Source organism: Nerophis lumbriciformis, linkage group LG09 (assembly GCF_033978685.3).
Source record: "Nerophis lumbriciformis linkage group LG09, RoL_Nlum_v2.1, whole genome shotgun sequence".
In the NCBI taxonomy this organism is placed as follows: domain Eukaryota; kingdom Metazoa; phylum Chordata; class Actinopteri; order Syngnathiformes; family Syngnathidae; genus Nerophis; species Nerophis lumbriciformis.
In genome coordinates this window covers 13,977,952-14,005,131 of record NC_084556.2, presented here as the reverse complement: position 1 = coordinate 14,005,131, position 27,180 = coordinate 13,977,952, and the positions used below count along the sequence as shown (strand labels likewise).

The 27,180-nt window shown below is 39.0% G+C and overlaps 1 protein-coding gene across 5 annotated transcripts in view; it reads left to right on the top strand.

Moving 5' to 3' along the window:
- The first annotated feature begins 348 nt into the window (after window positions 1-348).
- The window catches only part of gabrg2 (gamma-aminobutyric acid type A receptor subunit gamma2), a 102,068-nt gene continuing 75,236 nt past the window's right edge, over window positions 349-27,180 (top strand). For 2 of the 5 annotated variants that reach the window (XM_061962532.2, XM_061962530.2), the window contains exons 1-2: window positions 349-870; window positions 24,676-24,815. In XM_061962532.2, coding sequence (XP_061818516.1) covers window positions 740-870; window positions 24,676-24,815 — 271 coding nt within the window. In that variant the 5' untranslated portion in view covers window positions 349-739. The remainder of the gene's footprint in view (window positions 871-24,675; window positions 24,816-27,180) is intronic. The other 3 variants (XM_061962529.2, XM_061962531.2, XM_061962533.2) reach the window with 3 other exon arrangements.

Below are 27,180 nucleotides of genomic sequence, written 5' to 3'. Positions count from 1 at the left end.
CGCTAGGGATTTTGGGCCCCATGAAAAGAATCTTTACAGGGCCCCCAACACAGTGTCATTATTTTTTCTGTATTATAATTTCATCATCATTAGGGGCCTCTCTGGGCCCCCCTCCATCATGGGCCCCTAGATCCGTCTCTTTACCCCCCCCTTTTCGGCTCCCCTGCATTTTACAGTCTGTTTTTAAATTTATACCGGACCATAGATAGGCTCCAGCGCCCCCCGCGACCCCGAAGGGAATAAGCGGTAGGAAATGGATGGATGGATGGATGAGTATATCGTTCTAATCAAGTAGCATGAGGTTTGCTTGTCGCTTCTGTACGGTGTGTGTGCGCGCGCGCGTGTGCGTGTGCGCGCGTGGTGAAATCACGCGTGTGTAGATCAGCGCTGCGGCAACGTGCCTGGGCTCCTCTCGCCTCCATCTGCATTCACACCGGGGCTGCTTCACGTCCTCTTACCGGCGTCGTTACAGGGCCCTGCTGCTTGGACGGCTTCGTGTGTGTGCGTGTGCGCGTGAACGTGCGCGTGTGCATGCGCGCGCCCTCATCCACCGCGCGTGTTTGTGTGCGTGTTTTTTTTCCTTCTTCTTCTTTTTTTTTTTTTTTTTTTTTTTGTGTCCGTTCATTTTGTCCGATCTCGCCCGGGCGCTCCAACCCCGCTTAGCGCGATGCACTGAGAGGGAAGAAAAAAAAAAAAAAAAACTCGAGACGGACATTTTTTTGCACCGCGAGACGAAACGATGGCGATGGTGAGGATGATGGCTGCTTCACCAAATGTAGCCTCCAAATGTTCGACGGCCATGGCGAAGCCTTCTTCCCTCCCCGTCAAGCTCTTCCTCTGGCTCTTTATCGCCGTCCATCTCCCAACCAGGTAACATTCCGACTCTCTTCCTTTATAGTGAGCTAGCTTTAGCATCCACCTAGCCGTGGATGCTACTAGCCAATTTGTCTCGGTGAGTGAGACGTGGTGGTGATTGAAGTGTTTATTTCACGTCACTTGTAATTCATACATTCATTATGTGTGGTTTATTGCTATCAGAACGACCCAAATATATATATATATATATATATATATAAGAAAGCGAGGAAGGCGCTACTGGCCAGTCCTGGCTGTCATAATGAATATTTGAGGGATGTCGGTGTGAAAAATAGCACACACGCAGGGCTAAAGTGACGCTACATTTAAGCCGTTTGTAAGGATCAAGAGTATTTAAGTCAAAAAGGCCGTAATGGCGACGTGAGAGCGTATTCAATTGCAGCGATTGGACATTAAATAAAAAGTGTATTATATTATTCCAAAATGGCAGACATAGAGGATGCAACACAGCACATATGCGCATGTTTTTTTTTTTTTAATATTCTTCTTCTTCTGCAGGTGCACTGTATATATATATTTTAGTGTTGCTGTTGTTTGGATATTAATCGTGGCTTTCGGTTGAGATGGATGACAACAACTAAAACAAAACAAAAAGAACGCAGGCATATACACACTCACAGGACACTTCATTAGGTACCCATGCAAAAAATAATGAGCGGCAGTGCGATTTCATACATTCTGCCTTCAGCTTTGTGAGAGTGGTATTAAAGTGAACGGCATTGCAGCATCATGGGCATATTGAGCTTCGTCTACAGCAGGGGTGTCAAACTCATTTTAGATCGGCGGGGCCCACACGGAGAAAAATATACTCCCAAGTAGGCCGGACTGGTAAAATCACGGAACGGTAACTTAAAAATAAAGACGACTTCAGATTGTTTTCTTTGTTTGAACATAGAACAAGCACATTCTGAAAATGTACACATCATAATGTTGTTGGGTTTTTTCACTTACATGTTGCGGTTAATTGTATTCTATCTTTATGCGTCGTTATTTATATTTTCTGAATAAATATGTGATAATGTTCATCAGTCAACTCATTGGTGTTAATTTTCAATCTATCAAGATCAAAAAATGAGGTAACACTTTAGTATGGGTAACATATTCACCATTAATCAGTTGCTTATTAACATGCAAATTAGTAACATATTGTCTCTTAATTAGTCATTATTAGGTACTTATTAATGCCTTATTCTGCATGACCTTATCATACAACCAGTAAGCCATTAACTAAGAGTCTTCCCTCAATAACCTCAGAATTATTGCTTATTGGTAACCCTAATCCTAACCCTTATATGTTCCCCTAGTGTCCAAATAACTGTAAATTAAGTCTTTGTTACTTAGAATATGTTCCCCATACTAAAGTGTTACCAAAAAATTATATCAAAATCAAATTACATTATGTTATTTATGTAATTGGATTTTTTTCCTCAACTGATGTACCTACATCATGTGGTTTATTTTGTACATATGTAGCAACATCTACAAAGATACAAATAATTGCTATTGCGACATCCAGTGGACACATTTTGAACAGCCGTTTCTTTCATTACAAAATTTCAGGTTAATTTTTATACTTAGGAAACTCATCTCGCGGGCCGAATAAAACCTGTCCGCAGGCCTTGACACCCTTGATCTACAGTATCTCCCAGAAGTCAAAACACCCCTCACACTTGGATTATGCATCATAGAAGTCAGTGTACAGCTTTTATAGCAGCAGAGTTTCAATACCAGAATTTCAGTAGTCAATACCAGTGGTTATCAAACTTTTTTTCGCCAAGTACTACCTCAGAAAACACTTGGCTCTCCAAGTACCACCATAATAACCAACATTAAAATACAGCTGCGTAGCAGGCATACATATTCATGAAAAGCCAGGCAGAGGTTTACCGAGCCTATTTAATATTTTTGGTCACTGTAACATTACACACAGTTTGAACAGTAACACTGTGCTTGAATAGGAAAATAAAACACTGCACTTAAATAATGAATCAAATATTTGGCGTATTACTAGATGGAGCCATCTGCCACTAGTGGTACACGTACCACATATTGAGAATAACTACCGGTAGTCTATACTAATATCTGTGAATTTACGTAAATTTTGATACCACAAAAAAAGCAAAACAACTGAACCCATGTACTTTTAAATTCACTACTTTGTTGAAAACAGTTTCAAATTGTCAACTATTTATTATCACTGGGCTTCAGCATCTTTCTGCACATAATTTAAATTGTATTTGCGGCTGCCAAGATTTAAAAGAAAATAACAGCAGTAGCATATAGCCTCTCAATATATCAAAACAAACAATACTGTGAGTATAACTATGGTCATACATAACAATAGTTAGCTATTCAGCAGTCTAAAAAGAACAGCAGTGCCATATATTCTCTCAGTATATCAAAATAAACGATACTGTGCATATACAAATGCTCAAAAATAACAATAGTCAACTATTTTACATTGAAAAAAGAACATCAGTGGCGTGAAGCTTTTAGGTATATCTTATTATTATCACTACGATGATGGCGTGATGCCATCATGAAATTTGTTATGGAATAGGCTAAAAGAAAGGCTAGAACATAGATTTAAAGACACATATTTATATACGTATTTATTATTAGTATCAACAGTTTAGCTTTTTCTCATTATGTTATGTTATTTCGCTGTTTTTATATGTTTGTACAGGATTTTATTCCTACAATGTGCCACAGTTTCATAACAAGAGCTATGTTTCACAAATGGCCGCTTTGCCACGCTTTGAACTAGCGTTGTCCCGGTACCAATATTTTGGACAAGTGGTAGAAAATGAATTATTAATCTACTTGTTCATTTACTGTTAATATCTGCTTACTTTGTCTTTTAACATGTTCTAGCTACACTTCTGTTAAAATGTAATAATCACCTATTCTTCTGTTGTTCGGATGCTTTACATTACTTTTGGATGATACCACATATTTGGGCATCAGTTCGATTTTTTTTTTCCCAAGATGGCGCCGCTGTAGTGGCTGCTGGTGGCAGGAGCTCTGTGCTTTTGTGTCATCCTTTTGTGTTCCTGATGTTTAGACTGAATGTTTTTTTTCTCACCCCCCAACCCCCACCCCAGCATTTTTGTAAGGGGCGCCGGAAGTTGGCAGACCCGTCAGTGATCCTGTTCTGTCTCCCTGTAATGTTTGTCTGCTCTTGAATGGGATTGTGCTGAAAATCTTAATTTCCCCTCGGGGATTAATAAAGTACTTCTGATTCTGATTCTGATTCTGATACCAAGTTGTTACAGGATCATACATTGGTCATATTCAAAGTCCTCATGTGTCCAGGGACATATTTCGTAAATTATAAAGATAATATAAATTAAAAGAAGAATATGATGATGCTAAAAACATCGATGTAATCATAGTAGTATCGACTAGATACACTCCTGTACTTCGTATCATTACAGTGGATGTCAGGTGTAGATCCACCAGGGCGGGGGGGTGTGGGCTCACCGGTACTTTTTAGAGGTGGTATACTACCGAATATGATTCATTAGTATCGCGGTACTATACTAATACCGGTATACCGTACAACCCTACTTCTAACACCACTGGTTTACTTATTTCACCAGGAAGGCAAAGTGTTGACAAAAGTGTGTCTCTAAGCTGTGTCTTCTTAGCACTGATGGATGTAATAAAGATTGTGTTGCAACAAGGTTGTGCAGGTTTTCTGCATGCATTTTACACGGTAGTAATACTTCCTTCCGGGCTTATGGAGGTGAATCTGTGCCTTTTCATGACTACTTGTATTTGATTACCGAATAGATGACCACAGATCTCTTTTGCTATGTATTTTATTCTTTGACAAAGCAGGTACCACGTTCTGATGCATACCGCCATAGTGACAGTGCTATTATGATGAGCAAAGGCGAAACAAAACCGGTAAATCCGAAATTGTGGCAAGCTGACACGAATGAATAGACATATGGGAAACATTAGCTATTTTTTTTAAGCTATCAGCACCAGATGGTCATTGGCCAAAAGTGTTCGGTACTAAAGTTACTGAAACAAAATCTGCATTTTTTTGTGTGTTGGTATCAACTTGGCATCTAAGTATTGATACTTTTGGCAACCCTATATAGCAGTATAGATTTCCTATCTACTGAAAGCGACTCAACTCATAGCAATTGTTGACTAAATAGCTGGCAACACAAGTGAGTAGCAAGATAATTGTGTCTCGCCTTCAGTCAACTTTGGTGGCAACGTCATGGTCTGGGGCTGCGTGAGTACTGCCAGCGCTGGTTAGTTGCAGGTCATTGAGGGGGAACATGGATTGCAACATTTACTGTGACGTTGTCGAGCACGTTTTTTTTAATCTCCATTGATTGTGCAAGTGTAGCTAATGTTGCCAGTAAGTGTAAACCAGCCATGCTGCACATAAAAGATCCCCTACAATTAGGAGTGTAACCATCTGAAAATGTGATGTGACCAAAATTATTGCGGTTATCATTATCATCATGGTATTGTTGAATGTTTTTAAAAAATACTTAAAACTAACACAAACATTTTAATAAATTAAGACAAAAATAAATGTTTGAAATAGTAGAAAACTTAATTCATCCTTTTTAATAAATATTGGAGGTACTGCCTGTGTCTATCTCTCTGGACGTCTGTGTCATGAGAGATCAGTCTGTAGGTCCAATGTGCACAATTAAATAGCACAGAGCAATGTTTATACATGTTTAGATAGGGTATGATGTTTGTGATAGGAAAATACATTAATATATCTTGTATTTGTGTTAGCAGTTTTGCTAGCCAGCTTGTTTTTCGGGGAAATTAACATTATGCCTGGTCTGTGAGTTTATTGCAGTGCTGTTATCAATCAATGCTTTACAATATTTTTCATTTGAAACGGTGATACTTATTGTCGGGAGCTTTACCACAGTTTATTATTACCGGTAAAAGCAGTAATCCTTAGATCCCTACCTGTAAACATTCCCCAACCTTTACCATTTAGTTTCGGGACGAGTCAATAAGTGGTCTGCAGGGTGACAAACCTGTCGTGATCTCATAAAAAGGCATGTGTGTGCATTTGACTTGCTTCGACATTTGGAAAATGTCATGGGTGATTCACAGCATGAAACGCTTACGTAAGACATCAGAGGCTCGGGTCCCACTCTTTCAGTAATATGCTACTTTGTGACTCATTGGCAGTTACAATGTGTTGTGATGTCTTAGTGCATCACTCAACGTAAATGGTAAATGGGTTATACTTGTATAGCGCTTTTCTACCTTCAAGGTACTCAAAGCGCTTTGACACTATTTCCACATTCACCCATTCACACACACTTTCACACACTGATGGCGGGAGCTGCCATGCAAGGCCCTAACTACGACCCATCAGGAGCAAGGGTGAAGTGTCTTGCTCAAGGACACAACGGACGTGACGAGGTTGGTAGAAGGTGGGGATCGAACCGGGAACCCTCAGGTTGCTGGCACGGCCACTCTCCCAACTTCGCCACGCCGTTCAACAACGCTCCACGTACCGCACTCGTGTCACCTTTTTCCGCACCAAAGATTATTTTATACATGACGACACATACACACCCGCCAATTTAGGAATTTTGGTCTGAAAAAAGTTTGTTGCTACGGATGCTGCTGTTTGAACAGCCATTGGACATACTGAACAACAATTTCTTCATAGCGCATAATGGAAATGTACTTAAACTGTCCTAGAGCCAAACTTCCTCATCATAAATTCTCACATCAATATATGAAGTATCTCGTAGGGATAGGCACCTTTCACATTTGAAAGTTCCATTTTCCGGTACATGGGAATCGGTTTTGGACGGCACCGATGTTTGGTACCGTTAATGTATGTTTTCATGTGGAAACGAATGTACATTTGTTTGGAAATAAAATCTTATTTTTTACACAACATTTAAAGGCCTACTGAAATGCGATTTTCTTATTTAGACGAGGATAGCAGGTCCATTCTATGTGTCATACTTGATCATTTCGCAATATTGCCATATTTTTGCTGAAAGGATTTAGTAGAGAACATCGACAATAAAGTTCGCAACTTTTGGTCGCTGATAAAAAAGCCTTGCCTCTACCGGAAGTAGCAGACGAGTAGTGTGACGTCACAGGTTGTGGAGCTCCTCACATCCGCACATTGTTTACAATCATAGCCACCAGCAGCGAGAGCGTTTCGGACCGAGAAAGCGACAATTTCCCCATTAATTTGAGCGAGGATGAAAGATTTGTGGATGAGGAAAGTGAGAGTGAAGGACTAGAAGGCAGTAAATAAACACAAGACATATATATACTCTATTAGCCACAACACAACCAGTCTTATATTTAATATGCCACAAATTAATCCTGCATAACAAACACCTCCCCCCTCCCGTCCATATAACCCGCCAATATAACTCAAACACCTGCCCAAAGTACCGTTCACCTCCCCAAAGTTCATACAGCACATATATTTCCCCAAAGTTACGTACGTGACATGCACATAGCGGCACGCACGTACGGGCAAGCGATCAAATGTTTGGAAGCGTACTCACGGTACCGTGTCTGCGTATCCAACTTAAAGTCCTCCTGGTAAGAGTCTCTGTTGTCCCAGTTCTCCACAGGCCAATGGTAAAGATTGACTGTCATCTTTCGGGAATGTAAACAATGAAACACCGGCCGTGTTTGTGTTGCTGAAGTCGGCCGCAATACACCGCTTCCCTCCTACAGCTTTCTTCTTTGCTGTGTCCATTGCTCATTGAACAAATTGCAAAATATTCACCAACACAGATGTCCAGAATACTGTGGAATTTTGCGATGAAACAGACGACTTAATAGCTGGCCACCATGCTGTCTCAAAATGTCCTCCACAATCTGCGACGTCACGCGCTGACGTCATCATGCCGAGACGTTTTCAGCAGGATATGTCGCGCGAAATTTAAAATTGCACTTTAGTAAACTAACCCGGCCGTATTGGCATGTGTTGCAATGTTAAGATTTCATCATTGATATATAAACTATCAGACTGCGTGGTCGGTAGTAGTGGGTTTCAGTAGGCATTTAACACTGAGCTTATAATGATAACTAAGCTATTACGTTGTTATGTTGTTTTCTTAAACTCAGTTGTAGTAATTGATATTAATAAAAATTGCATTCCATAAAACGTTTCGATACTTGTTTTTCTTCCTCATCAGCAGAAAACGGAAGTTGTGAAGCAAGGTTGATTGCATGGACCAAGGCACTCACTATTTAGCAACTGAGCAACACAGGAAGTGATCACTGATCAATGGGAGTGACATACTAATAGGCAATCAAGTAACAGTATCAACTATCAAGGTTGGCTGCGCCATCTCGGGGTTGATTCCTGAATGAGAAGAGAAACTAAACATGAGTGCTTCAGAGAGCGAATAAACTGTTGATAAAACAGATAAAGTCACCTCGACAGTATGGCAGTTTTTTGTCAGACCAATGTGATCTGTAAATTTTGCAAGGTGCTTGTCCCCACCAAGACCGTTAATACCACACCACCTGGTACTAAACTTGCTGAAAATATATTTTTCTCAGGTTTCTCTATGTTTACATTTTCAAACTTTGCACTATTTTGTTACTAGTGTTGTATGGTAACCGTCCATCCATCCATCCATTTTCAACCGCTTATCCCTTTCGGGGTCGTGGGGGTGCTGGAGCCTATCTCAGCTGCATTCGGGCAGAAGGCGGGGTACACCCTGGACAAGTCGCCACCTCATCGCAGGGCCAACACAGACAGATAGACAGACAACATTCACACTCATATTCACACACTAGGGTCAATTTAGTGTTGCCAATCAACCTATCCGCAGGTGCATGTTTTTGGAGGTGGGAGGAAGCCGGAGTACCCGGAGAGAACCCACGCAGTCACCGGTACTAGTTAAGTTATGTGATATTAATGAATCATAAACGGTACTATACCGCCTCTAAAAATGACCGATTCCCTTTTTTTCTTAACGGGCATGACGGCGCGCCGTAGGAGCATGTTCAGCAACGCACAATCACGGAGTACTTACAGGCAGACCCAGTGTGTAAACAGAAAAGGGACAATTGACGCATTTTGGCTTAAATAAACTAACGATAAAGGTGAAGCTATAACACTAAAACGCCGCTCTGCAAGAGGTGATTTAAAATATGGCTAGCTAGCTAGCCGTCGGCAGTGTTTTAGCTACTCCATGGCGACAAATAAAGTACCTTTCTTACAAGTATCATCCCTGCAGGTTGAGGAATAGCTAAACATGCTTCACTCCACACCATAGGAGGATACAATAGCTAACCGGCGTCACCGCTAACAAGCTCACGCTCTACAATGTAAACAAACGCCATGGGTGGATATACACCTGACATCCTTTGTAGTGATACCAAGTACAAGGGCGTATCTAGTCGATACTACTATGATTACATCGATATTTTTTATCATCACAAAATTGTTTTTCATTTTCTTTTATTTATATTATGTTTATAAACTCAGGAAATATGTCCCTGTACACATGAGGACTTTAATTATAACAAATGTATGATACTGTAACAAATGGGTATCTGATCGATACCCAAATGTGTGGTATCATCCAAAACTAATGTAAAGTATCCAAAAAACAGAAGAATAAGTGTTTATTACATTATAACACAAGTGTAGATGGAACATGTTAAAACAGAAAAGGAGTAACAATTATCGATATACATTTTGGTACTTGTACAAGTACCAAAATATTGGTATCATGACAACACTGTGTGTTACACTTTATTAAGTATTTCTTACATATTCCTTTTTTTTGCACCTTAATTTTAAGAAGTTATTGTTCGGTGTTTAATGTGATTTTAAACTACTAAATTAGAAGAAAATGATGGCTGAGGGATTATAATCAAAGAAAGATTACATTTTAAATAAAAATGTTTACATTTAATATATTTTTCGCCTCGTCCTTATTTTCGATAGGTAATAACAAATATCAATAATTAATCATTACTGACTGATATAAAACACTTATATATCCTAATTCAGTTTCCAGCCATATCGCCCAGCCCTACTCATTTGCAAGTATGTATTTATTTCAGTTTGTACTATAGTTGGTAAGGTTGTTGTTTGTAAGCGTGCGTGAAGAATGTATGAAGACTACACTCCCGACCTGATAAGACCTGATAAGTCTGAAAGAGAAAAATATGATACAACATTATCTGCTCACATCTGCTACCTAGTGGTTGTATGAGCCCACTGCAGCTAGTTCTGGATAGTCCCATTTTGTAATGCTTCAGTCACACGCAGGATTCTAACAGTAATGAGGCAAAAATACAACCTTACCCACTGTATGTATGTTGCCATAGTCAGAGAGTAGTCTATTGGCATTAAGTTGAATGTGCCAGTCTTGTCTTATGTTGAGCCCTACAAAGTGTTTATATTGTAAGTATTGTACTTACTGCACACCAGCTGTTTGATCGTAACGTGAATTTTAGTTGTAGTTTTGATTGCCTCATTTGGAGGTTGTGGAAATTGCCATATAAAATCGCCAATACTAATTTGTTGCATGCACTCTGTATGGCATATCCAATGTACATTAGCATCCAGCTAGGTTGAAAAGTGAAAGCTTATTTTTGACCAGTTTTTATCAGGCATGCGTTTTTTTTTGTCATGACCCTCCGAGGGGACATACATTTATTGTGGAAGTTGGAAGTGTACGGCTGTTCTCAAGGGCGCTTGACAGCTGCTATGTTTTTTAGTGGAGATGATTGAGGACTGCCTCCCAAGTGGCTGTGCATTGAACGTGCATCGGTGTTTTCGTCCACAACAACACAAGCAGACAAGATATGTTGCAGGTGTATGGGTTGTCCTGGCGAGCATTAGCTTTGTAGTTTGACCGCAGACTTAGCCGGTGTTTTAGCTGTCCATTTCGACATTGTGTATATTGGGAGGGGGCGGTTGAGTGTTTTGGGTATAAATGTTCCTCTTCCTCATGATAACAGCATTCCAGTCACATTTATGTAAATGTCCTTGATATTTCGCGTTTAACAGTGGATTCTGTTTTTATTTGATTATTACGTGATCGTGTCCGCGATTCTGTTGAGAGTCATAAACCGTTCCATCCCTAATCCCTACTGTCATCTATCCAATTATAAATTCATGGAAATCATGGATTCTCAAATGGTGGATTGGGACCCTAAGGTTGTTCATAGACCCCATTCTGGGTGGGTTTTAGACGGCTAGACAAAAATGTTATCAAAATATTAAGCACATAGCCGTGCCTGACCCAAGGTTTTTTCCCCTAAGACTTAGTGTTCTCTGCAGTGGCTATATCGTTCTTTGTCTATTTCTTTGGTTTGTTACAAATAATTACACATTTTGTAAAAATAACGCCCTGGTATGCTAAATACAAATTACGACTTCAGAGGACGCTGTCTCTCAGGAGGGGTGTACTTACTTAGTGCAATGTTGATGTTTACTTTGATTTTATAATATATTTTGTGGATGTAGTTATCATGTCCTGCCTCATTTCCTTAATAATGTACCCTGAAATGCACTTTATAGACATCATTATGTATTGTGTGTTTTAGAGCTGCAGCTATCGATTAGCCTACTAATCGAGTCAACTATCGATTGGTTTGTTCGATTAATAAAGGAATCAGATAAAACACACTTTATAGCTTTAATGTGTATTTTAGGGAAACTACTTTTATGTTTGTGTATTTAAACTTCAGGGCAGTCTATGGGGTCTGGGTTATAAAGAACATAATATAAATCAAGGATGTTTTCCAATCAAATTGGTCACTTTAATTTATTATGAGATGCCGCCCTTGAGTGTGTATTTTTGTTTGATGTATTTATATTAAAAAGGATGGCCAAGACTGTTTTAAAAAATGCTTCATTTGACAGTGCATTGAGGGTCCCAGGTTGACATGAGTTGCAAACCGCTGGTCTAAACCATTTAATTTGAGAGGTACTTTAAACGATATTAAACATTTAAAAGCACATTTTTACATTTATATATAAATAACATCCCTAATCAAAATGCAATCCATCCATTTTTTACCACTTGTCCCTCTCAGGGTTGCGGGGGTGTCTGGGAAAGCCTATCCCAGCTGTATTCGGACGAAAGGCGGGGCTTGACAAGTCACCACCTCATCGCAGGGCCAACACAGATAGACAGACAACATTCACACTTACATTCACAAACTAGGGCCAATTTAGTGTTGCCAAACAACCTATACACAGGTGCATGTCTTTGGAGGTCGGAGGAAGCCGGAGAACCCACGCTGTCACGACGAGAACGTGCAAACTCCACACAGAAAGATCCCAAGCCCAGGGATCGAACCTAGGACCTTCTTATTGTGAGGCACCAACACTAACCCCTGTAACACCGTACTGCCCCTAATTAAAATGATGTGTAAAAAATATTTAAAAAAAACATTATAACAATTCCAAAATCGATTTTCTGGCATGCTGCTTTTTATATTGTATTGTACTATCCTAAAATACATAAATCCCTGTCTATTTTTGAGGATTTCAGTCAACAGCTCACCTCAGGCTTGTAGTCTATCACAATAGGCATATAAAAAATATATGTTTAATTTTTTCTTCTAATGTACATCTGGAGTTCTATTAGTATTTATTATTTTTCTATGCTGCCGCCATTGACTCAAAGGCCAGCTTGGCACGAATAACACAAAAGTGTAGATAAGAAATATACAGTAAGAACACATTAGCTACACCTGTACAAAGCTGTTACAACAATTGTTGTGTAATGAATATAGTTTGACTGCAGCGCACTGTTATTTTGGTAACTACTTTTTATCTACTACCGTATATATGGGTATTAAAAACCATCAATGTCTACATTGGAAGTATATCAATATATTTCTTCAAAGTATTGTGAGCTATTGCAGCAAGTTCCATTCATTCCCTTATACGAGCCTATTGTGATCACTTGAAACGTTGCGTTAATGTGCACAAATCAAACATTCTGTCTCCATAATGATCATCATTTGCATGTCTCATAATCCTTCTCACTATGTAGACGTCAACCCTCCTAGAATGGCAACGTTTGACAAGACAAAATAGGAGATGACTGCCACTTTCTTTTCTTTTTTTTATTCAAAAAGTGTTGAATTCATCCGCGAGGTATTGAGGTCATAGTGATTGTCTGATAATTCCAGGGTCAGAGCTCAAGATGACTCGTCAGAAGTCTGAGATGACTAGTCACCCTCGTTGACGTGGCAATAAACTCAAAAGTGAGATGGCTTTGTTTTCTCACTTGTGTCAGTCCCTGCTGTCTCAGCCCTGTTGGTCTTGACTTTTGTGGGTGCAAATAAATAGTTATGGACATGAAAACATATTGTTACATTAATGCCTTTTTGACACTGTCAGTCAAAACTGAGACTGTATTGAATTATATCAGGATATGCATGTATACCTACTGCCCAGTAAGATGTAGTCTAAAGTCCATAAATAGCCCAGCTTTACCTGCCAGAGGTCAGTTAAGTATAGAGCGATGCTGACCCAATTGAGGTTGTTTTTTTTTTTTTAATAATTATGTCATAATTACATTTGAATTATGTTTTAACAGTAACGTGTTTACGAGCACCAAACGATGCATCATCTTCCTAACTTGCTTGTTCCTCTTTTGGAAGAGGCTCCTTCTGACCAGCTACTATCTAGATAAGCCTGCCCTGTGTATACGCCCACCATTTCACAAAGGGCTTTATTAATTTACAGGCCTCACTACACATCTTAAAAACAAAGTATATCAACTATCTTACAGTCAGCTACAAGCATGGCAGGTGTACATTAATCCAGCATGATTGCCAGTAAAATGTGACAATATTGTAAGCACTGTAGCTAATGTAGCTATGCTAGTGATGCTAATGTTTGTGGCCCTATGTCCTCCTCCTTAATATATTGTTGTTGTAGGATATATGGCAATATGGCATATATTACTTTGGACAAGTGCATAATTACTGTGTGTAAGGGCTGCAGCTATTAATTATTTAGTTGTCAAGTAATCTATTTATTAGTTAGTTTTATTAATTGAGTAATCAGATAAATAATAATAATAATAATACCTGGGATTTATATAGCGCTTTTCTAAGTACCCAAAGTCGCTTTACATGTGGAACCCATCATTCATTCACACCTGGTGGTAAAACTCACTTTACAACCTCAATGCCTAATTTAGGGAAACAATTGAAATAAACAAAACATTTTCTGCTTGCCGTGATCTTCAAAAAAGCTCACATCAACATGATTAAAACTTTTAACATGTATCGTTAATAAGAATTGAAAAAGAAAATGAAAAACTTCATGCGGTCCAAATTGTAAACATTTTTGTTGGTTACACTTATTAAACAATAATCAAAAGGAACATAATGTATATGTCCAGCATCTAGTCTTTATTGTGGACAACAAATGTGGAACTTCTTTAAAATGATTGAAAATAGTATAATATTGGACATTTATTGCCTACAAAAGTAGCATTAGATTTGAGATAGATATTTGTCAGTCACTACAAAGTGACTAATGGCACTGTGTAGGCAACGGTGTGACACACAAAAAAGGGGTTGTTATTTTGCGTAGGCGTTGAACTAATTTCATGCCGGACAACGATAAACACAAAGGTTCATTTGATATTGGTTAGTATATCAGCTAGAGAAACACACCCACATGCTTGCATTCTCTCACTAGAAAGTTTAATGTGGAGGCTAAAAGAAGATAGTGATATTACCAGCCTTGCAGTCTTTATAGCTCAAGTTATAGGCTTACCGAAGGTTTTTATTGAGATTAGCCAAGAGGGACTGCTTTTAAGTGCATCATGGTGGTATGGGTAGGCATAGGCGATGCTTTGAACCTGACATTCCACCCGAGTGTTGCTCACTGACATACATATGCATGGAAAACAAACGTGTCTGCGGCCCATTAAATACTTACCTAGCAGGCAAGACCACAGATCTGCTGGCATTGAAGAACACATGGCTTTTCCTTTCATCACCTTCGATTTGGAACATTTCCATATGTACACATAGTTAAAGTTAAAGTACCAATGATTGTCACACACACACGAGGTGTAGCGAAATTATTCTCTGCATTTGACCCATCACCCTTGTTCACCCCCTGGGAGGCGAGGGGAGCAGTGGGCAGCAGCGGTGCTGCGCCCGGGAATCATTTTTGGTGATTTAACCCCCAATTCCAACCCTTGATGCTGAGTGCCAAGCAGGTAGGTAATGGGTCCCATTTTTGTAGTCTTTGGTATGACTCGAGGTTGTACGGGGTTGTACCAGTGGTGTGCCGTCAGGGCCAGCAAGGCCTTCTCTGCTGGCCTAACATAACCAGAAATCATGATCATAATTAAAGATTAAATTATTTTTTAATTGACTTTCCCTAAACATATACAAGTATTCATATTCTCTTCATGTCATATTATGCTCATTGCTGTTTTTTTATTTTTGGTTTGCATCCAATCAGAATTCAGCTAGCTTAAGTTGCCATGCTGTCCGGAATCTGCCCGAGGCCTTCAGAATCAACAATGCAGGCGTCCGTGCACTGTAAGTGAACGGGGACATAAAGTGGATAGACAGTTGCGATAGCCATCAGATCACGAGTTGTTGTCAGTAAGCCCTTCTAGATGGCCTCACGTTGAATGTGACATTCACGCGTCCTGTGATTGGATACTCATTGGGACCGTTAGCGGATTAATTTGAGAACACATAGAGTTGAGATACAGTTGCGATAGCCAATCAGATTACAAGTTGTTGACAGTAGCCTATCTAAGTAGCCTGATGTTAACGAGACTGTGATTGGACACTCACTTCAAAAGTGAGCATCCATTCACAAGTTTCAATTTAGCAGGAAGCGAGAACTGTTGCGCCGTAGCCAGACCGGGATAGCAGAGAAGGAGAACAAAACATTGGATAGGTGGCAGGTATATATTTGCAAGGCCATTTTCAAAAAGGATATTTAAAGAGAAACTACATCTTGTGAGACTATGTCGGCCAACCCCGGAAGCTAGCTCAGCTGTTCTTGCCTTGAAATGGGGAAATGCTCGCCATTTCCACTCGAATAAGCCGACGACGAGTGGTACCACTGGCTTTTACGCCATCGAATAGGTTCTATAAATTGTGAGTTCAAATATTAAATGTTTTCACTTTTAAGATGTTTTTTTGCAATTTTAGTTTTGACAGTACCACATAAGATATGTTTTAATTCCTAATGCATTTTAATTGTTTTTTAAATGTGCCAGAAAATAACCCATTTTGTACATTGTTGATGTGTTCAATTCCCAGTACGGCGTAATTGTGTTTCTGTATAGTATTTCTCCAGCAATGGTCATGTGGTGATATAAATTATGGTACTTTGAGAGGTAATTATTGAAGTCGGACATCACTGAAGGCCTAGGTGGGGAACGCACGGCCCGCCACTCGGTTGTACGGTATACCGGTACTAATAAAGTACCGCGGAACTAATGAATTAAAAACAGTACTATACTGCTTTTGAAAAATAACGGTACTTTTTTTCCCCCCGGCATGACGGCATGACATTGCTGGTAAAACGAGCAAAGGCGCATGTTAGGCAGCGCAAACGCAGAGTACTTTAAGCAGTAACAGTGCGGCGATAGAAAAGAGAAAATGGACACATATTGGCTTAAAAACTAACAATAAAATTGAAGCAATAAACATTGAAGTGCCGCTCTGAAAACAGTGCTTAGCTCTTGCTATTGTTAGCCGTTCGCTATCTAGCGGCTAATGTCCATCCGGAGTCAGTAGTGTTTTAGCAACTTCTAAATCTCAAATTCTTGCCGCCATGGCAACAAATAAACTACGTTTCTTACAAGATCACCCCCCGCAGGACGAGGAATAGCCAAACATGCTTCACTACACACCATACAAAGGTATAATAGCTAACCGCTAACAGCAAGCTAGCACTCCTGCATGTAAACAAATGCCACGGGTGAGTCTACACATACATCAACTGTTACAATACCAAGTACAAGAGGCGTACATAGTCGATACTACAATGATTATATCAATAATTTTACTATCACAACATCTTTTGTCTTTTTTTTTATTGTTCATAAACCCTTGAAATATGTCTCTGGATACAGGAGAACTTTCAGTATGACCAATGTATGACCTTATATCTGGTATTGGATTATTACCAAAATGTGTAGTATCACCCAAAACTTGTGTGAAGTATCAAACAGAAGAATAAGCTATTATTACATTCTAACAGAAGTTTAGATAGAACAAGTTAAAACAGAAAGTAAGCAGGTATTAACAGTAGATTTTTAATCAGTTATCTACCACTCCCTCATAATTTTGACAAAATAATAGAATGTTACACAATATGTTACTGCATATGTCAGCAACCAAATTAGGAGCCTTTGTTTGCTTACTTACTATTAAAAGATAAGTTGTCTAGCATGTTCATTATCTTATTTAATGCCAAAATTATTCTTTGATTGCAATAAGAAACGTATGTTTAATGTATCATAATATTTTCTGTTAAAGTAAAGCGAATAATAATTTTTTTTTTTGGTACCGGTACTGGCACCAACATATTGGTATCGGGACAACCCTAACACATAGATTTAGTGGAAAAGTCAAACAACAGTAAGTTCATGCGAAATTGACAAACACTTGTAGAAAATATGCCATAAATGGCATCTTGTGAAACCTCAGTTAGACATTGGATAAAACAATTAACGATAGATTTTTATTTTGCTTTTGTGCAACATGATAATAGTTTAGCTGTTACATCACGTAGGCATGGACCGATAACGATATATGAAATAAACCTGATAATTTTGCCAGCATTGATAAATTGCCATGTCCTTGGGTGTTTTTTCTTGTCTCGCTTTTAAACAGGGAACAAAGAGGGTTCACTCTATGCATTGCGCTCAGCACCTGAGGGCGCTTGTTCAATGGTAGAGTTAAATGAACAGAGTGAATCTTCTTGTCAGTCAACCGCAATCGTTGTCTCAGAGGGTGGAAACAAGGCCGTTAACTTACACACAGATGATAAAGTTAAAGTTAAAGTTAAAGTACCAATGATTGTCACACACACACACTAGGTGTGGCGAGATTATTGTCTGCATTTGACCCATCACCCTTGATCACCCCCTGGGAGGTGAGGGGAGCAGTGGGCAGCAGCGGTGGCCGCGCCCGTTAATCATTTTTGGTGATTTAACCCCCAATTCCAACCCTTGATGCTGAGTGCCAAGCAGGGAGGTAATGGGTCCCATTTTTTTTTAATAGTCTTTGGTATGACTCGGCCGGGATTTGAACCCACAACCTACCGATCTCAGGGCGGACACTCTAACCACTAGGCCACTGAGTAGGTCACTAGGCCACTGAGTAGGTAATGCACCAGCACCAGCAAGGCAGCACGGTGATACAGGGGTTAGTGCGTGTGCCTCACAATACGAAGGTCCTGCTGTTTTTCTTGGGAATTAATTATTCCTCCATTTGTTACCAGATTCACACCTTCTTTCTCTCGTATTACCACACCGTTAGCTGTTAGCATCACAGCTAGCGTTACCATGTCGTTACCTGTCTGCTCCGCGGGAGCATGTGACGTTGCTTACGTGACAGTATGTGACGTATGTAAGAAGGTGCGCTTGTTTTAAGTCTCTGTGAGAAGGAGAGACAGGAAAGAGTGAGAAACGCATGCAGTTTAATGCCCCGCAGCTAAAAGCAACTGCGTGAGAACGTATACTCGAATATCACGATATAGTCATTTTCTATATTGCACAGAGACAAACCCGCGATATATCGAGTATATCGATATATCGCCCAGCCCTATATTGAAGTGTAATTTTTGCAAACACAGATTGAGTACATTTTATTTTCATTGTATGTCTACTTATTTAAGATCATTTAAATCTTTTGACTTTCCATTTACTATGGTAGAAACAGTAATGAGAAATACAAGTTTATTAATTTTGATATGGTTAATTGCATAAATAATATCATATGTTATGATAACATTAGTGCTTAATTCGGTCTCAAATTGATGCTGACAATAATTTTGTTCATCTGCAATAATTTGTGGGACAATTTATTATCAAGCAAAATTTATTTGCCAAGGCCCACCATCACAACCTTTTAATCTTTATTATTAACTGTACAGCAATTATTTTTCAACGGTTAAAAAAGGTTTATGAGGGCGACCGTTTGATTGATTATTTCTGTTTCCAATACATCCTAAAGGACAAGTAGCTACAAAAACGGAAGGAATCTAAAGTTGATCTGCAACCTGAGGCTGGTGACAGCTAGTCCTTATTTTTATCCAACTGGGTAAGACATTTTTCAAAAGGGGCCACCTGAGTAATATAATTAAGATTTAATGCTAAGTCACTGGTGTGTGGAAGTGGAAATGGATGGCACATGATGGCTCTTAAGGCAATCTAAGGAAGAGTGCAGGTGAAACTGTAATTCATGGCTCTCAGCCTCGCAACATGGGAACACTATCAGGTCTCTTCTCCTTGCCCCTCCTCTTTCTTTATTATTTCATCCAGAAGCCTTGTTTTCTCTCCTAGCCCCCAAAGCCTTGCTTAAAGAAAGATCAGAGCTTGTTCAAGGTTGTGCCTTTACGCTATCAACCCTTTCCCCTGCTCTCGTTCAGTGTTTACTGGAGATGCAACAATTGAAACATCTATTTTGGTCACCTGTGAGTGTGTGTGCGTGCGTGTGTGTGTGTGTGTGTGTGTCCTTCTGTGCATCTGACTCCATCTTCACTCTTCTTCTTTGCAGTTGATACACCGACGCATTAACTTCTGTTGAGCATATTCAGCCACAAATGTATGTTTTATATTGAGGAACCCACATACATAAGAACTGGGTTACTGATAAAATGCTGTAATGTTGAACTCATTCATGAATAATGTGTATAAAAACGGCAAAGGTCTCATGGTTAAGGATTCAAATAGGTTTTATTTAATCTAAGGTAAAAAAGCAGGCTATTTTTTGGTGTTTTCCTCTTTAAACTGCACCAATGCAAAATATGAATATAAAGTGTACAGTACATGGGAATGCTGGAAGAAAGGTGTTTGAAGTTCGACGCCCAAGACCCTCTTGCTTTGTAAGCAACTGATGCCGCCCAAAAAGAAGGTTTGGTATCACATCTGATGTGGTGCCGAAGTCAATATTAACATATCCTGCTTCTCAGGGTTCTGCATAAAAGGCACCGACGAGCAAATATAAGCTCTACAGTTTCACCTCTGATGCAGCATTTTGCAAGATTTCTGTTACAAAGGGCTACATGGGAAGTGCAAAATAGGGATCCTGTTGTGAGCAATTGTTGCTATCTGAGAAGTATAGTATACGTCACACCAGATGATGGTGCCGATGTCTCCACAAATGTAATTATCTGAATACGGGATGCCAGATCGCTGTGTGAAAGTTTTTGCAAAATCAAGCTTTTCGTGTTCTGTGTAAAAGTTTTATGTACCAATTTTTCAGGACTGTATGTGGAAAAAAATAAGGGTTCACAGGAAGTGCAAAATAATGCATTGACCTTTGTACTTCAATACAGCTATATAACCTCCTGAGAACAAGTGTCCTCTGCAATGAACATGTGTGTTTAGACTGGTCGTTTATGGCAAAAATCCAAATCACGATTAATTGAACCCTGTACCTGGATTTCAGTTAATGCAGTATTATTTCACTCTCAACTAATACTCAAATGTTTGGTCAACATAATCTTTATTGTAGACAAAGTCTGTCCCAACAACTAACACTGAATTCATTTTGGGTACAAGCTACCGTACTCACGTGGTTGAGTGTTTCAGTTTTAGTCCATGACTGGATCGGGCAGTGATACATGACTGCTACTTCTTCTGCTGGGTTTCTGGCAGCCTTAATGCATTTTGGGGTAAAAATAATTGACAGGGCCATTTTCCATTGGTTGAAAACAAATTGTCAGTTTCAATTATTTTTTGATTAGTTGTTCAGCCTAGGGCTGGGCGATATATCGAATATACTCGATATATTGCGGGTTTGTCTCTGTGCGATATAGAAAATGACTATATCGTGATATTCGAGTATACGTTCTCACGCAGTTGCTTTTAGCTGCGGGCATTACACTACATGCGATCCTAACTCTTTCTTGTCTCTCCTTCTCACAGAGAGATAAAACAAGAGCACCTTCTTACATATGTCACATACTGTCGCGCGTGCAACGTCATACGCTCTCGCGGAGCAGAGAGGTAAAAAGATGGCTAACGTTAGCTGTGGTGCTAGCGTAGCGGTGCAAGTGGTAATACGAGAGAAAGAAGGTGCAAATCTGGTAACAAATGAAGGAAGAATAAATTCCCAAGAAAAAAAGCATGGGGTCCATCGTCTGTCGGTGGTTTGGTTTTACGCATGAATATGTTGAACAGACAACCGTAATATGTCAAGTATGCGCATGTCAACATCTCCGTTCGGTGCTACACCCACAAAATGCCCAGGCAACCATTTCCACATCAACACTGTATAAAACAAATAGTCAACAACAGAAGGAGATAACGTCCACAGGAACCTACCAGATAGCGAAGGACATACACAATTTGATTTCCTATTAAGCAGCTCATTTTTATTTGACAGTTATTGAAATATCGTATTGTGTGACATCATGCACAAAAGCGCACTTTATTTGTTTTAAACTATTGTAGTGGTGTTCTGTACAAAAAGTGCACTTTAATATAGTATTGTTTTGATATCAAATCAAATCAAATCAACTTTATTTATAGAGCACATTTAAAATTTACCACAGGGGTAGCCAAAGTGCTGTACAATGAACAGGTTAAAAGATAAAACGAGTACCGAGCAAACACAACACAACACAAACAGAACACGATAAAAAAATAAATAATTAAAATAGAATTAATAAAAACATATGTCATCCTAGTGACATCATGCACAAAAGTGCACTAATAGTTTGTTTTAAAATGTCTCTGACAATCTCGCACTTTGTTTTGAATTGACATGAATGTTTGTGCCACTGCTTAATAACTGTTTAATAAATACAGTTTTGGTAAATTGACTTAGTTGTGATTTCCCTCTCTGCATGAAAGTTTAAAATGAGCATATATTAATGCAGTATGAACAAGAATGGTTTAATGTAGACACATAGAATCATCATCCCGGTGTGATTATATGCATCAAGTGTTAATTCAAGGCTAAGGCAAAATATCGAAATTAGGGCTGCAACTAACGAGTCATTTGATAATCGATTAATCTGTCGATTATTACTTCGATTTAGGGATGTCCCGATCCAGGTTTTTGCACTTCCGTTCCGATACCGATATTGTTTTTGCATTTCCGATCCGATACCGATACTGACCGATACTGGCCTATCCGAGCATGTATTAAAGTTTAAAGTTATTTAGCCTACTTAGTTGTCAGAATCATGTTGAAAAGGGTTTTAGTACTCTTGATAACAACTAGCCAGCTGAATTAGGGGAGTTTGAATAATACACAATGGTTGGTAACAAGAAACTGACCTGTTTATTCAAGGATAAACACAAAATAGACAAAATTATACATGACAAACAGAAATGGCATCATTGAACTAGGGCTGGGCGATATGGCCTTTTTTTAATATTGCGATATTTTAAGGCCATATTGCGATACACAATATATATCTCGGTATTTTGCCTTAGCCTTGAATGAACACTTGATGCATATAAACACAGTAGTATGATGATTCTATGTGTTTTGATTGATTGATTGAGACTTTTATTAGTAGGTTGCACAGTGAAGTACATATTCCGTACAATTGACCACTAAATGGTAACACCCGAATAAGTTTTTCAACTTGTTTAAGTCGGGGTCCACTTAAATTGATTCATGATACAGATATATACTATCAGATATATACTATCATCATAATACAGTCATCACACAAGATAATCACATTGAATTATTTACATTATTTATAATCCAAGGTGTGGAGGGGGGCGCCTGATGTCAAAAAGACAGCCAAAAGAGTTTGATATGAGAATAAATCTAAAGTTAAAATATAGGGTAGAAATGCACCCATTTGCAGGAAATGTATTCTTGATTTTCAAAATGTTCTTTCAAGGCTTGCATGTCTACATTAAAACATTATTCTTCATACTGCATTGATATATGCTACTTTTAAACTTTCATGCAGAGAAGGAAATCACAACTAAATAGATCACTAATTTTTTCATACGGTGTTGATGTGGAAATTTTGATGGTGTGGAGTCCGGACGTGTGGCACCGAATGGAGATCGTCTCGACAGACGTCACAATATTTGAAAAATGATGACGAAAACTGTTTTCTCTGTCGTGTCCGTGTGTCGAAAATTGTTATGCGCTTATTTTTTATTTGATTTTGTGCGTGGCATAGATTTGCCGTGCGCAGAGGACGCTTGAGCAGGCGCGCACCTTAGCGGCTGCGCTAGCATCACAGCTAACGTTAGCCATGCCGCTACCTCGCTCTCTGCTGGGAGAGGACGTATACGTATGTGACGTATGACGTGACAGTATGTGGCGTGTGTAAGAAGGTGCGCTCGCTGTCTGTGAGAGGGAGACACAGGAAAGAGTGAGAAGAGCCTGTCGTGTAATGCCAGCAGCTAAAAGCAACTGCGTGAGAATTGTGGATGTGTTGAAGGTGTGCTGGAAAATGCGGAACGGAAATTACGGAGCAGCAGAAAAGTGGAATGTATTATTTAAATAGGTGCGTTGGAAAACACGGACCGGAGTTTTTTTTAAACTGGATCTGGATCGGCATTTTCCCATGCCTTGCCGATACGCAATTTTTGGCAAATATCGGCAGCCGATCCGATCCAAATATCGGATCGGGACATCCCTACTTCGATTAATCGATTAATAATAGGATACAAGAGACAAACTACATTTCTATCCTTTCCAATATTTTATTGAAAAAAAACAGCATACTGGCACCATACTTATTTTGATTATTTTTTCTCAGCTGTTTGTACATGTTGCAGTTTATAAATAAAGGTTTATAATAAAAAAAAAATACAAAAATTTGCCTCTGCGCATAGCTTAGATCCAACGAATCGATGACTAAATTAATCGCCAACTATTTTTTTAATCGATTTAATCGATTAGTTGTTGCAGCCCTAATCGAAATATATATCGTGTATCGTGACATGGCCTATAAATATCGAGATATTAATAAAAGGCCATATCGCCCAGCCCTAGCTCAGCCCAAATTTGTGTTTTGCAAAACAGGGCTATGTTTAACTCTGACAAAAGAGACCAAAACCAAATGGTTCTTGGAAGGCTATTTGTATCCCTACTTTGTATAGATTGTGTGTACTCAATATGAATAAAACGATAAAAAACAGAAGCCCTCCATTCTGGATATGTAATTTAACAACATCAAACCTGTCTGAGAAATAACATGAAAGCAAAACCCACATATTTACTCTTGCTGTAGTGACATTTGCGGCCACGGGCTCTTGAGATGTTATTACCTTTTCATTCGGCGAGGTGAAGAAGTATTTGAGAAAATTGTCTTTGCAGGACTCCTAGAAGCCTTCCAACCATATTTAGGATGTGACAAATAATTCAGCCACTTTGCTATCTTCCAATAGAGTCAATGAAAGTTTACGTGGGGGTCATCATTCAGGTCCTAAGGCAGCAAACAGTGAAGGTATGTGTGGTACCTGCAATTGACTGCAGAGTGGCCACTATATCTATAAAATGGGACATTGTGTCTTTTCTTGGTCCTCATACATCTTCATTAGAGAAACCATGTATATGGAAGAACTGCATTGCTGTCCCTCGAAACAAAACAACTGATTGCATGCATTTTTCTTCTCATCGCAGCTCCTTTCAAACCGATGATGATGATGAGGTAACCAACAAGACGTGGGTGCTGACCCCCAAGGTATACGAGAGTGACGTCACGCATATCCTCAACGGCCTGCTAGACGGATACGACAACAAACTGAGGCCTGACATCGGAGGTAGATGCTGATTTTCCACTTGTTTAGTCACAATCAAACATCCAAGACCATGCTCTTCATATGTTAAAAAAACAAAAAACACAACCCCACATGAGCAAGCACTTTGGCAACAGATGAAAGGGGAAAAAAAACGGAACAGAGGCTCCTCAGCCCTGGAAATTGGTATCAGCCCTTAACATGGCAAGCAATACGGAACTCAAAAATAATTGATCCATACTACAGAGTGGGTGGAGCTATCCTGCTTTTATAGTTCCAAAGTGCAGAACCATAACCGTGTTGACCTGAGTACAAGACATCCCTGGATATATGTCTATTTTTTATTCATGCAGGTCATTGTATATTCTCAGGGCATTCAATTGATCGCAATTAGGCCGTTCTGTTTGTCTTAAAATATGTTTTGCTTCTCATTCAAGCAGGCTCCACCAGTTGATGCTCATAGACAGATTGGTCAATCTACTAGAACCTGGATTGCAATTATGTTTTCTTTTCTTTCCTAGCTGCTCAACATTCGTTTGATAAATCTGCTTGATCACAACTAAATCATATCATAATCATAATGCATTCCCTGTTTGCTAATCTGGTATCGCTGGTGCACCTCTCCAGGTCACTGGAGTGTGAGTGACAGGAAGTAAAGCTCTGTGTTGCTGTTTTACATGTATACATCTCTAGACTAGACTACAGACCAGGGGCCATGAACCTTTTTGGCTGAAAGAACCATGACATTATTTTTAATGTGTATTTCTGTGGGAGCCATATCATATTTTTAACACTCAATACAACTAAATGTGTGCTTTTTTAAGACAAACTATTTTAGAGTATAATATGTCTAAATGTATTATTCATAATAACATTGCTATACTAAAGCGAACCAATAATAAATAGAATACTTCTTACTTTTAATGCGACGTGTGTAGAATTTGCGATTCACATTTGGCCGTTTAATTGAAGAAATGTTATTATTGCATATTAGACACACCAGAACCTGCTCTTCCCTGTTGTCCCTTGGTCTTGAAATCTATGGTACTCGCAATCTTTTTCTTATTTTCGCCATCTTCTTTTCAAAAGGGTTTTTATCCAATTAAACTATCGAGCTGAATATTTGATTGAAAGGCGGGACGTTAATTATTGATCTCACAACACGTGTAGCTGGGATTGGCTCAAGACTTGCAGGAACGCTGGAGCCAAACCTTGGCCTGTAATTAGGGATGTCCCGATCCAGGTTTTTGCACTTCCGATCCGATACCGATATTGTTTTTGCACTTCTGATCCGATACCGATACTGACCGATACCGATACTGGTCTATCCGAGCATGTATTAAAGTTTAAAGTTATTTAGCCTACTTAGTTGTCAGAATCATGTTGAAAAGGGTTTTAGTACTCTTGATAACAACTAGCCAGCTGAATTAGGGGAGTTTGAATAATACACAATGGTTGGTAACAAGAAACTGACCTGTTTATTCAAGGATAAACACAAAATAGACAAAATTATACATGACAAACAGAAATGGCATCATTGAACTAGGGCTGGGCGATATGGCCTTTTTTTAATATTGCGATATTTTAAGGCCATATTGCAATACACGATATATATCTCGGTATTTTGCCTTAGCCTTGAATGAACACTTGATGCATATAATCACAGCAGTATGATGATTCTATGTGTTTTGATTGATTGAGACTTTTATTAGTAGGTTGCACAGTGAATTACATATTCCGTACAATTGACCACTAAATGGTAACACCCGAATAAGTTTTTCAACTTGTTTAAGTCGGGGTCCACTTAAATTGATTCATGATACAGATATATACTATCAGATATATACTATCATCATAATACAGTCATCACACAAGATAATCACATTGAATTATTTACATTATTTATAATCCAGGGTGTGGAGGGGGGCGCCTGATGTAAGTGTCAAAAAGACAGCCAAAAGAGTTTGATATGAGAATAATTCTAAAGTTAAAATATAGGGTAGAATTGCACCCATTTGCAGGAAATGTAATCTTGATTTTCAAAATGTTCTTTCAATGCTTGCATGTCTACATTAAAACATTTTTCTTCATACTGCATTAATATATGCTACTTTTAAACTTTCATGCAGAGAAGGAAATCACAACTAAAAAAATCACTAATTTTTTCATACGGTGTTGATGTGGAAATGTTTGCTTAGCCATTTTGATGGTGTGGGCGTGTGGCACCGAATGGAGATAAGCGTCTCGACATACGTTACAATATTTGAACAATGATGACGAAAACTGTTTTCTCTGTCATGTCCGTGTGTCGAAAATTGTTATGCGCTTATTTTTTTATTTGATTTTGTGCGTGGCATAGATTTGCCGTGCGCAGAGGACGTTTGAGCAG